The 12,372-nt window shown below is 38.7% G+C and overlaps 1 protein-coding gene across 1 annotated transcript in view; it reads right to left on the bottom strand.

The window, feature by feature from the left end:
- Positions 1-760: 760 nt before the first annotated feature.
- The window catches only part of SNX4 (sorting nexin 4), a 75,224-nt gene continuing 63,612 nt past the window's right edge, over positions 761-12,372 (bottom strand). The window contains exons 11-14 of the mRNA XM_036243899.1: positions 11,901-12,000; positions 9,328-9,473; positions 7,939-8,053; positions 761-1,925 (exon numbers count right to left, since the gene is read on the bottom strand). Of these exons, the coding sequence (XP_036099792.1) occupies positions 1,878-1,925; positions 7,939-8,053; positions 9,328-9,473; positions 11,901-12,000 (409 nt within the window). The 3' untranslated portion in view covers positions 761-1,877. The remainder of the gene's footprint in view (positions 1,926-7,938; positions 8,054-9,327; positions 9,474-11,900; positions 12,001-12,372) is intronic.

Raw genomic sequence — 12,372 nt, 5'->3', positions numbered from 1 at the left:
GAAGGGAGAGGGAGAGAGAGAGAAACATCCATGAGTGGGATCATCGACTGGCCGCCTCCTGCATGCCCCCAATGGGGATTTGACCCAACCTGGGCATGTGCCCTGACTGGAAATGGAACTGGCGACCTCTTGGTACACGGGTCAGTGCTCAACCACTGAATCATACCGGCAGGGCAAGGCTTCGGATTTTTAAATGCCAAATGAAAAGCTATTTTATTTCATGAGTCAAGAGATGACATAATTTTTTTTTTTAAATCCTCACTCGAGGACATTCTTGCATTTATCTCCAGACAGAGTGGGAGGGAGGGAAAGAGAGGGAGAGAGAGAAACATCAACGTGAGAGAGACACATTGACTGGTTTCCTCCCACACGACCCTGACCAGGGCCGGGGACAAGCTGCAACGGAGATACATGCCCTTGACTGGAACCGAACCCACGACTCATTGGTCCGCAGGCCAATGCTCCAATTGCTGAGTCAAATGGGCCAGGGCAAGAGATGATATAATTCAATGGAATGAAATACGTATCTACAAAGATGACTTTCGCTTCTAACAATTTTATCTTTAAAAAAAATAAGTAAAATATTAAAAATCGTATCTCATTTCAGTATTTTTTTTTAAAACCTAACATTCTGCCATAAGATAAATTTACGTACTTAAACACTTCAAAACATAGTATGGTATGTATTACTTTCACACAGGGTATTGGGTACTAATATGTATAAAATCACTTTGTTAAAATAACAGAAATCGTATGAAAATCAGCACAATACTTCATTTATTTATTGTATAAGTTTGGCAAACAGCACAAAAATCCAGCAACATTTTAAACATGTAAAAAAGTCAAATGTTGAACAGTACTGGGGATTTTTTTTTAAACATAATCATTAATAATGAGCACACGTAAGATTCTGCAAAGCTAGTAAAATGAGAGTGCCTGGCTTCTGAACACATACCACAGGAACACACACCAAAAAACAATAGAATTTATCTTTACAAAAATTACAGCCAAGCAACAGAAAAGAAGGACGTTAATAATGAAGATACTGACACATATGCTCACTACATACATCTTATACATTGAAATGCTACATCTTGTACCCTGAAATGCCATGTGTAGAGAGCCAAGCAGAGTAAATTTAGGCTCATCACTGAGGTTAGGAATTATCTGAGAAGAATTTAATGCTTAAATGTAATATACTCAAGTCTATATAGCAACTGCTAGATCATAACAATGTATTCCATTATATAGCTGAGAATTTGAGTCTTCTTTGTTGGCAGTACAAAATTTCTGAGCAGTATCAAAATTTTGGTAAAACGCAACTTAAAGGCATTTTCTAGTGTATGCAAATGCTATAGGGGGCATCAATGAATGTGAGAGAAAATCTTAGATTTCACACTAAGTTTATGGTGAGCTTTGTAAACCAACCAGCTCAACTATAAGGCAAGAAAAAATACCCCCCTATAACAGACTAGTGGGTCTTACCAAGTAAAAATAGGAATTAAATCTTAGGAAAAACTCTCTAAACAGATCTAAAACAGCTGGAACTGAAATGAACATCCAGAAATTACCCAACACCTTTGACATTCAGTCATTGGTTCAGAAGCCTGACAAGCAACCTGTTGGTATATTTTATCAAATTAACTTTTTGGAATCAGCACCAGTCCCCAAAACCTCAAATTATAATATTAAATCTTCATTAAAATACAGCCTTTTGTGCTATATAAACACAACTACAATCAAATTAAAGAAAGATGAATTTACTCAACTTATATATTTATTTTTGTGTAGATTGGGTAGCAACTTAAATTCTTAAAAAATTTACTTGTGCTTCTGTTTTGGGGCACTTTGATTGAAGAGAAATTCATTGCGCAGGATTACATCTTGCTAAAGCATTCTTTAGCATTGGTCCACACTTGAATTCCCTTAGGAAAAATAAAATAAAAAAGAACTTTAAAATGTGATTTTGAAAGGATCCTGAAAGCCCAAGTATTCTGCGTGCTGGTATGCTACGACTGTTGTGTTTTTTTTGGAATAATTAACATTCCAGCTACAGTGATATTTTCTGGCAATGGTTAATATAAGTGAATGTCTAATGCTTCGGGAAAAAAAGTAAGAAAATCACTTGTATGAGCCTATCTTCAAAAGGCAGACACAACTCCTACAACTTCTTATTCAAAACTGAGTTTTTAAGGTTCATAACATAAATTCATTTACTCATATTACATATTCACATCATTTCTATTTGTAAACCAAACACGTAGTCATATAGTTTTCTTATGTAATATATATGTATTTTTAATCCTCACCTGAGGATATTTTTTCCATTTATCTTCAGATAGAGTGGGAGGAAGGGAGAAAGAGAGAGAAACATTGATGTGAGAGACACATTGATTGGCTGCCTCCCCCATGACCCCAACCAGGGCCAGGGACCAAACTGCAACCAAGGTATGTGCACTCAATGGGAATCGAACCCACAACTCTTTGGTTCGTGAGTGGACGCTCCGGCCACTCAACCAAACCAGCCAAGACTTATGTAATATTTGAAAAAAAGGAAAAACCTTATTAGTCTAACATATAAATTAATAAATTATTAAATTTTTACTCTAATAACTAGTGTTTTGATAGAAACCAATTATGTACTATATCACCATATCCCTTTCAATGGTTCTGGCAGGCTATTTAGCACAAAGATAGTAAGATATAATATACCTAATATACTTAAATAAAAAGGCATGTTTGTAGAAATGTAACAGTAAAATCTAAGAAAGCGGTAGAAACAAAAGCATTTTTCTTTCCCTTTATTGATTTTAAAGAGAGAGGAAAAGAGAGGGAGAGATAGATCATCAATGAGAGAGAACACTGATTGGCTGCCTCCTGCACGCCTTCTACTGGGGATCGGTCCCACAACCTGGGCGTGTGCCCTGACTGGGGATCAAACCTGCGACCTCCTGGTGAATGGGTCAACGCTCAACCAGTGCCACACCAACCAGGCACAAACATATTTTTTCAATAAACAAGATAGTCTCTAATAACTACTAAAATATGAAGAAGGAATATTTTAATATTTAAATATTAAAATGTGTCTATTTATCGAGGCTTCAAACAGAAAAAAAGAAAACAAGAATCTTTTTAGTTTTTTTCTTCTTGATGGAATACGAAAAGCAAATAAATAAAAAAACACACGCACACACAAATTCTTTAAAATGCCTCAGATCTGCTGGATGAAGTACTATCTAATGAACAGAGAGTTCCTTGTTAGAAAGGATAAGGTAGATCTGAAGCACTGTCATAGGAAGATGTCCATGAGACATCAACGTGAAATACAAACACTTGAGCACCAGTATATATAATGCAATCTCATTTTTGCAGGGAAAAGGAAAGTGTGTATTTTCTAAATGACTGTATGTACAAAAACATCTGAAAGGATACACATGAGGTGTAACAGTGGTGAGCTTTCTAAAAGGGATTTGGGGCAGGAGGTTAAAAATTTTTACTGAATATTGTTTCTGGATTATTTGGCATTTTTGCAATAAACATACATTATTTTTATGTTTGTTTGTTTGTTTTTTCCAGATAGAGTGGGAGGGAGAGAGAGGAAGAGAGAGAAACATCGATGTGAAGGGACACATCCAGTGGCTGCCTCCCGCACAACCCAACTGGGGCCGGGGACAAACTGCAACCAAGGTACATGCCCTTAGCAGGAACCGAACCCCGGTCTCTCTGGACTGCAGGCCAATGCTCTAACCACTGAGCAAAACCAGCCAGGGCTATTTTTATGATTTTATAAATTTTTAAAAAATAGCATGAAAATCTATCAAGCATTTCTTTTAAAAGTCTCCACCTCCTTGATTCAATAAATTAGAAAATTCACTATCAAAAAGGCTGTCCAAAAAAACACAAGTGATATTTGCTTTTAATGCTAATATTAGTATTTTTATTAAAACTTTTGTTTTGGCCCTGGCCGGGTTGCTCAGCGGTTAGAGCGTCAGCCTGCAGTACAGAGACCCGGGTTCGTGCGGGTGGTAGCCACTCAATGTGTACCTTTCACGTCGATGTTTCTCTCTCTCTTCCTCTCACTCTATCTGAACAAAAAATGGAAAAATGTCCTCGGATGAGGATAAAAAACAAAAACAAAAACTTTTGTTTTGGTTTATTACTACTGTAATCTGGCATTTGATTATACTCAATTACCATTTTGAATAGCTAACATAACAAAGTATGATATATTAAGTTATACACAAGTAAAATATATAAAATATAGCCACCCATATTTATAAAAAAACAAACTGTTAATCTTAACTTTTTAAGGACACTGTAGATTTTCAAATATAAAAAAATATTCCTCTTAGGAAAGAAAACATGATGAAACTTTGTAGTATTGTTCTTGGGAAATAAGATGAACATACACTTTTATTAATCTCATGTGAGTACATTATTTCTTACTACAGTTATTATCTTAAGATACACGAGTTGACCCCAAGATATACATGGCATGCTCAAATATACCTACAGTAGTATCTTTTTTTATTCAGAGATTAATTTCTAGCACCCTCAAAAATCCCACCCTAACCAAAGTGGGGGAAAGGTTCTTTGAACCATTAGATAAAGTCTGCATTTTATTTTGGGAAAAGCAGCAAATGGGAGATCATAAGGAGCTTATTAATAAGTCTTTTTTTTAATCCTCACCCGAGGACATTTTTGCATTTATCTTCCAATAGAGCGGAAGGGAGAGAGGGGGGAAGAGAGAAAGAGAAACATTGATGTGAGAGCCACACATCCACTAGTCACCACCCACGCAACCCCAACTGGGTCTGGGGACAAAATGCAACCAAGATACATGCCTTTAGCGGGAACCAAACCCGGGCCCCTCTGGTCCGTGGGCCGACGCTCCAACTGCTGAGCCAAACCGGCCAGAGCCAATAAGTCTTTTATAGAAAAACAAAACCAACTCAAAAAACCCTTGTTATCTGATCTTTTAGACTACCCAAGATTTAACATTTTTAATTTTATTTTATTGATTTTTAAAGAAAGAGGAAGGGAGAGGGGGAGAGAGAAACTTTGATGTGAGAGTGAAACATCAATCAGCTTCCTCTTGCACACCCCCTATACTGGGGATCAAGCCCAAAACCTGGGCATGTGCCCTGGTTGAGAGTGGAACCAGCAATGCCCAACTGAGCCACACCAACCAGGCAGACCACCCAAGATTTAAAAAGGCAGATTAGTAAGACTGTAAATGTGAAGCAGCAAGGCAGGCAGTAGGAGTTGACAGGATAACAGCAACAGAGAGAAACCCCACCAAACTACACTAGAGTCAAACATCAACATTTGCAGATTGAATGGTCACGATTTTAACTTCTCTTAAATGGCCCCAAAGATCCATAACATGAAGTAACTTACAATTTCACTGAGTCAAAAATATAAATTAGCCCAATACTAAAGGAGCCCACTTGACTAGTGTGTAAGTCTGGTGATTATGTCTCAAAATACGTTTGTTCTTTACTGTTATTACTGTTGATATAAGTACAAAGGTCTAAGAAAGTGATTGTTTCTAGCCAGAAATACAAATTTTGGACAAATTAAAGCATGAGTGTGATTTTCCCAAGAAGGTCTTCATAAATATGGGATTTGTCTTACTATATGCTTTACTGAGATAGCGCATGTTAACTCACTTGATAAATTGCGAAGTGATAGATAAATGTAAAGCACACAGGCAGATCTTGGGTTATAGAAAAGCTGTTAAGGCCCTAGCCGGTTTGGGTCAGTGGTTAGAGCTTTGGCCCGCGGACTAATAAGTCATGAGTTCAATTCCAGACAGGGACACGTACCTCAGTTGCAATTTGTCCCCAGCCCTGGTTGGGGTCGTGTGGGAGGCGGCCACTCAATGTGTCCCTTTCACGTAGATGTTCTCTCTCTCTCTCTCTCTTCCTCTCTCTCTCCTTGCCACTCTATTTGAACAAAAAAATGGAAGGGTGTCCTCAGATTAGGATAAAAAGAAAAAAGAAAAGCTGTTAAGGAATATTTTATTTTGTTCTTACAACAGCATTTCAGAAAGAGTCACACCACTGTCAAAACACTTTTATTTTTCTTTATTGATTTTAGAGAGAGAGAAAGGAAGAGGAAGAAAGAGATAGAAACATTGATGAAAGAGAACACTGACTGGCCACCTCCTGCATGCTTTCCACTGGGGATCTGGCCCACAACCTGGGCATGTGCCCTGACCAGGAATTGAAGCAGGAATTGAACCAGCAACCTCTTGGTGTATGGGTCGATGTTCAACAACTGCACAACACTAACTGAGTTGTCAAAATACTTTTAACTAAAATGAGCTTCACACTGGCCGGTTTTGCTCAGCGGTTAGAGCGTCGGCCTGCGGTCCAGAGACCCGGGTTCAGTTCCTGCTGAGGGCATGTACCTCAGTTGCAGTTTGTCCCCAGCCCTGGCTGGGTCGTGTGGGTAGCAGCCACTCGATGTGTCCCTTTCACATCGATGTTTCTCTCGCTCTCTCTCTCTCTCTCTCTCTCTTCCTCCCGCCCTGTCTGAACAAAAAATGGGGAAATGTCCTTGGGTGAGGATAAAAAAAAAAGAGCTTCAGCCCTGGCTGGTTAGGCTCGGTGGTTAGAGAGTCAGCCCGTGGTCCAGGAGACCAGGGTTCGGTTCCCGCTAGGGACACGTGCCTCGATTGCAGTTTGTCCCTGGCCCCAGTTGGGGTTGAGTGGGTGTGGACCACTCAATGTGTCTCTCTCACATCAGTGTTTCTCTCTCTCTCTTCCTCTGTCTCTCCCTCTCACTCTATCTGAAGATGAATGCAAAAATGTCCTCGGGTGAGGACAAAAAAATAAAATAAAAATAAATAAAATAAAATGAGCTTCAATGTTTGTATCTTCTACTACAGTTATCAGCTACCTAAAGGATTTACTCTGACAACAAACCATATCATAACCTCATTTTCCCAAACTAATGTAAGCTATTTTTCAAAGTATCCATCACTGTTAAGAATAGTATTTTACTGCCCTATCCAAGAGCATCATATAATCAAAGTAATATAATACAAGTCGTAAATGGGGCACACAATTTGGAACTTCAGATGTGTGGCAACTTAGTAACTGATATTTTTGTTATGATTCTCCCTATAAAATTAAGTAGATGTAATGAAAAATATTCTGGAAGGGAAGAAGAATGGGCTTTAAAAATAAAATGTATTGCCCTGGCCAGTTTGGCTCAGCAGTTAGAGCATCAGTCCATGGATCAAGAGTCTTGGGTTTGATTCCGGTCAAGGGCACGTATCTTGGTTACAGTTCGTTCCCGGCCCTGGTGGGGGTCATGCAGGAGGCAGTCAGTCGGTGTGTCTCTCCCTCTCTCCCACTCTATTTTAAGATAAACAGAAAAATATCCTTAAGTGAGGATTAAAAAAAAAAAAAAAGAAAGAAAATGATTAATACTTTGATTCAAAAAGGATTTTTTTAAATTTTGTTTTCTTTTTTACTTATCGAACTGAGAGACACACAGAGAGAAACAGCAATTTGTTGTCCCACTTTTTTCTTTTTATCCTCACCTGATGACATTTTTGCATTTATCTTCAGATAGATGGGGAAAGAGAGAAACATCAATGTGAGAGACACATTGACTGGTCCACCCACATGACCCCAGGGACAAACTGCAACCAAGGTACGTGCCCTTAGCGGGAACCGAACCTGGGTCTCTCTGGTCTGTGGGCCGATGCTCTAAACCACTGAACCAAACCAGCCAGGGATGTCCCACTTTTTTATGTACTCATTGGCTGATTCTTGTATGTGCCCTGACAGGGACTGAACCCATAACCTTGGTGTATCAGGATGACACTCTAACCAACTGAGCTACCTGGCCAGGGCCAGTTTTTTAAAACAATTTGTAAGCACTTCTGCATACACTTGTATCTTGCCTGAAACCCAAACCTACCTTTTTGCACATACTGATCTGCATGACTGCATAGCTTATGAGAGCCTCCTTTAAATCTCGGTTCTTTTGCTCTTTGAAGCGTTCAATATCGGCCCAAGCGTTTTTCACAAATTCTCTGAAATAAAAAGTAGAGTCATTGTTATTATTATGTAAATTAAGTGAACTATATTTTATAAATTCAAACAACTAGTTCTCATTTGAATTGGTTTTTATTTGTCTATATACAGGAAAAAGCTATTGCTTGTATAAGATGTATTTTTCTCTAAAAAAAAAAAAGCAAACATTCTTCTACATTTTAATAATCTGTATTTTTGCCACAAGAATTCCAGATTCAAACTACAGTCGTCCCTCGCCACTTCATGCTTCGACTTTCACGGCTTCACTCTATTACAGTTTTTTCAAATATATTCATTAAAAAGTTGATCAAGACAGTGAAAATGATACAGCACACACTCTGTTGTCTGAGTCAATTATACACCCCTGTATTACAATTAAGATTACTGTATGTATAAACTGTAGGCCTATGTATTCGAGCACCCCAGGAATCCTTCAATGCCAGATGTAACCGCTAGAGTCTGAAATGGATTAACCGCGATAAAGGAGGGACAACTATATTCCTATAAAACAGGTATAGATGCCACATGATGTTGCCTTGCCTGTCTGGGTCACTGGAAAATATCTACTCTTTTGACAAGATGGACTATGTATTAGATTCATCATGTACTTGCTTTAAATGACAACTACGATTTTAAAAATTCTGACAAGCATTTGTCTTTTTAACTCTATTCATGAACATTTATTTTGACTAATTTGGTGCCAGCATTTCTAAAAAACCGAAACCACCTCCAAAGCAATGATATACTTTCTGCCTACCTTGGTCTACTCACTAACAGATGAAAACAATAAGGAAAATAAACCAAACAGTGATGTCAGATCTTTGAAAACAGAATTTCTAGAAATACTTATGAAATAATTACATCTTGCAAACCTTATGCAAGAAACTGAAACATAAAGATGAAAAAGATAGTCACTGGCTTTGAAGGGCTTGTAATTTAGCCAGGGACACTCACACAGAGCAACCAACCATTCAGTACAAAACTGCCACACTGCAGTGACACAAACCAAGTGCTACACAGCCTGTGAGGACAACAGTGGCTTCTCAAAGGAAGTCACCGAGAGCTGGACACTAAAGAATGATGAGGTTTTTGTTAAATGACAGAAAAGAAAGGGCAGAGAAAATGTGCAAAGGATAGATAGAAATCATGAAAAGTGCAGGAAAGTAATATTGTGAAGCTGAAACTTTCTTCAGTGAAGCTGGGAATTGTTATAAAGCAACACTCCACCATGTAATCTACATGACTGGCTTTGTTAACACCTCAGCATTTTTACCTGCCTTCCAGGTTTTTAGATTTTAGCTGCTGTTCTCCTTCGCTTATTTGTTCTTCAAGCACCTTTATTCTGGCTTCTCTCTGCTCTGGAGTTTCCTGACCGAAGAGCTTGGTAGTCATCCCCTTCAAAGAAAACGTTCTCACAGTCTAAAAGGATTTAGAAACAGATGAATGGATAAACAAAATGTGATGTATACACACTACGAAATATTATTTAGTCATAAAAAGAAAGGAAATTCTGACGTGCTACAACATGGATGAACCTCGAGGACACTGTGCTAAGAAAAAAATAAGCCAGTAACAAAAAGACAAATACTGTATGAGTCTACTTATAGGAGCTATCTAGGGTAGTCAGATGCACAGACATAAAGGAGAATGGTGGTTGCCAGGGGTTGGGGGAAGAGGGAAAATGACAGTTGATGTTTAATGAATATAGTTTCAATTTTGCAAGATGAGAAGTGTTCCGGAGGTTGGCTGCACAGCAATGTGAATGTTCTTACTACTACTAAACTGTGCACCTAAAAAATGGTTAAGATGATAAATTTCATTTTAATTTTACAATTAAAAATTTTTTTCTTTTTTTTAATCCTCACCTGAGGATATTTTTCTATTTATCTTCAGATAGAGTGGGAGGGAGAGAGGGGGGGAGAGAGAGACATCGACTGGTTGCCTCCCACACAACCCCGACCAGGGCCGGGAACAAACCACAACCAAGGTACATGCATGCCCTTGGCCAGAATCAAAGCCGTGACTTACTGGTCCGCGGGCTGACGCTCTAACCGCTGAGCCAAGCTGGCCAGGGCTATAATTTAAAAAAATTTTTTAAAGAAAATTTTTCTTTTTCTCCCTAATCAGATAGAAGTACTATAAGCCTATAACCAAGGGGCTCCTAAAATGACTGCTAAAACTGCAATAATATGGAATAAACAAAAAGGGTACAATTCTAACTAAACTTTTTAAAAATATTTTTTCTCCATTGATTTTTAGAGAGAGGAAAGAAGTGAGAGAGATAGAAACATCGATGAGAGAGAACATCGAATGGCTACCTCCTGCATGCCCACACTGGGGATTTGGCCCACAACCTGGGCATGTGCCCCGACTGGGAATTGAACCAGCAACCTCTTGGTGCATGGATCGACGCTCAACCACTGAGCCACACCGGTTGGGCCAGAGAAACATATTTAAAATCTGCATAACTCACACCAAAACTTGGGTATCTTTAATAATATAGGATGCTTAAACCCAAACATTAAGTTTTATTGCTTTAACATTTCCCTACTCTCTGGAGTTTATGAAGGGAAACACTTTTCCCTTCTCATGTAGGAGTAGAGAACCAAGCTCTCTGAAAATGGACTGGGAATTTCCCAGAGTTTTAAAAATAAATGAAGGCTAGTATGTACCTGTTTCATGGTCAAAGGTCTTTTTCCACATAAACCTATGACTTTTTATGTACACAGCAAGTGGGTAACCTATAAGCACCTTTAAAATTAAAGTACTTGTTAGTAAAGTGACTTATGAACAGTGATACTGTCATTGCCTCATTATTATTACTTCCAGATTGTGTGCTCTCACTGTGGTAGCTAATTTAGGTCAATAAGATAGCAGTAGAGTAGAAAGCTGATTATAAAAATGATATACGTTGCCTGGCTGTTATGGCTCAGTGGTTGAGTGTAGCAGACCCATGCACCAGAAGATCTCTGGTTCCATTCTCGCTCAGGGCATATGCCCAGGTTGTGAGCCCAATCCCCAGTGGGGGACATTCAGGAGGCGGCCAACTAATGTCCTCTCTCATTGATGTTTCTATCTCTCTCTCCCTCTCCCTTCCTCTCTCTCTAAAATCAAGAAAAAAAAAGATTTAAGTCTAGTACAAGAAGATAGGGAATTTTCTTCACAAGTACTCACTGTAAGCATTCAAGAATAAAGTACACGAAAAGCTCCTTGTAAAGAGAGATACACTGATTTTAATTGGGTATGGTTTTTCAAAGTGAACTAAAATTTCTGTAATATACCTTGTAAAATTAAACCTAAAAAAAGGTCATTATTTCAATCCCCCAAAATAATGTCTTTTCACTTGGACTTAATCAGAAATGAGATGACATTACACAGAGCAATGTTAGCAAAATATCTTTAAAACATTTTTTTATTGTTGCCCTGGCTGGTTTGGCTCAGCGGTTAGAGTGTCAGCCTGTGGTCCAGAGAGACCCGAGTTCGGTTCCTGCTAAGGGCACATATCTCGGTTGCGGTTTGTCCCCGGCCCTGGTTGGTTGTGCGGGTGGCAGCCACTTGATGTGTTGCTTTCACGTCGATGTTTTTCTCTCTCTCCCTCCCTCCCTCTATCTGAACAAGAAATGGGAAAAAAAATTTTTTTTATTTGAAAGTATTACAGATGTCGTCCCCCTTTACAGGACTATAGTTTACACATTTTTATATCAAGATCACAACCCAAAGAGTTATACAGCTGCCCACAATTATTCCCCTGTAAAAGCTCCAGGCATCCTGAGTATTACAACTACAGCTCATTCCACACAAGGCTTGCTACAGTACTACCAGAAACCTAAATGGAAAAACACTCACCCCAGTTGCCAGTTCCTCACATTGCTGCTTCTTGGATGCTAAGTCCTGAGCAACCATCTCCAAGTCATACTGCATTAGTTCATGTTTCCTGCACACAGCCCTAGGGATGCAAAAAAATTGCTGCCATTTAAATGTTGTGGTTTCTCTTTTAACACGTTAAAAATGTTTTTCAGGGTAAGGGGGAGACATCCCAATGTCTTAGCAGGGTCAGAAATTGTGTATCCAGAATTTTCAAGTTTAAATGTAGTAACCCAACATTAAAAATTAAATCTAGCAGAACCTAAGCATAAAAACTTTATAAGACTTAACCCGGTCTGGTAGCTCAGTTGGTTAGAGCATCGTCTTGGTATGCCAAGGCTGCAGGTTTGATCCTCATCAGAGCACGTACAAGAATCAACAAATGAATGTATAAGTAAGTGGACCAACAAATTGATGTTTCTCCCTCTCTCTCTCTAAAATCAATCAATAAATA

This window comes from Molossus molossus, unplaced genomic scaffold (genome assembly GCF_014108415.1).
Source record: "Molossus molossus isolate mMolMol1 unplaced genomic scaffold, mMolMol1.p scaffold_m16_p_5, whole genome shotgun sequence".
Taxonomy (NCBI): domain Eukaryota; kingdom Metazoa; phylum Chordata; class Mammalia; order Chiroptera; family Molossidae; genus Molossus; species Molossus molossus.
This window is presented reverse-complemented; position numbering and strand designations above follow the sequence as displayed.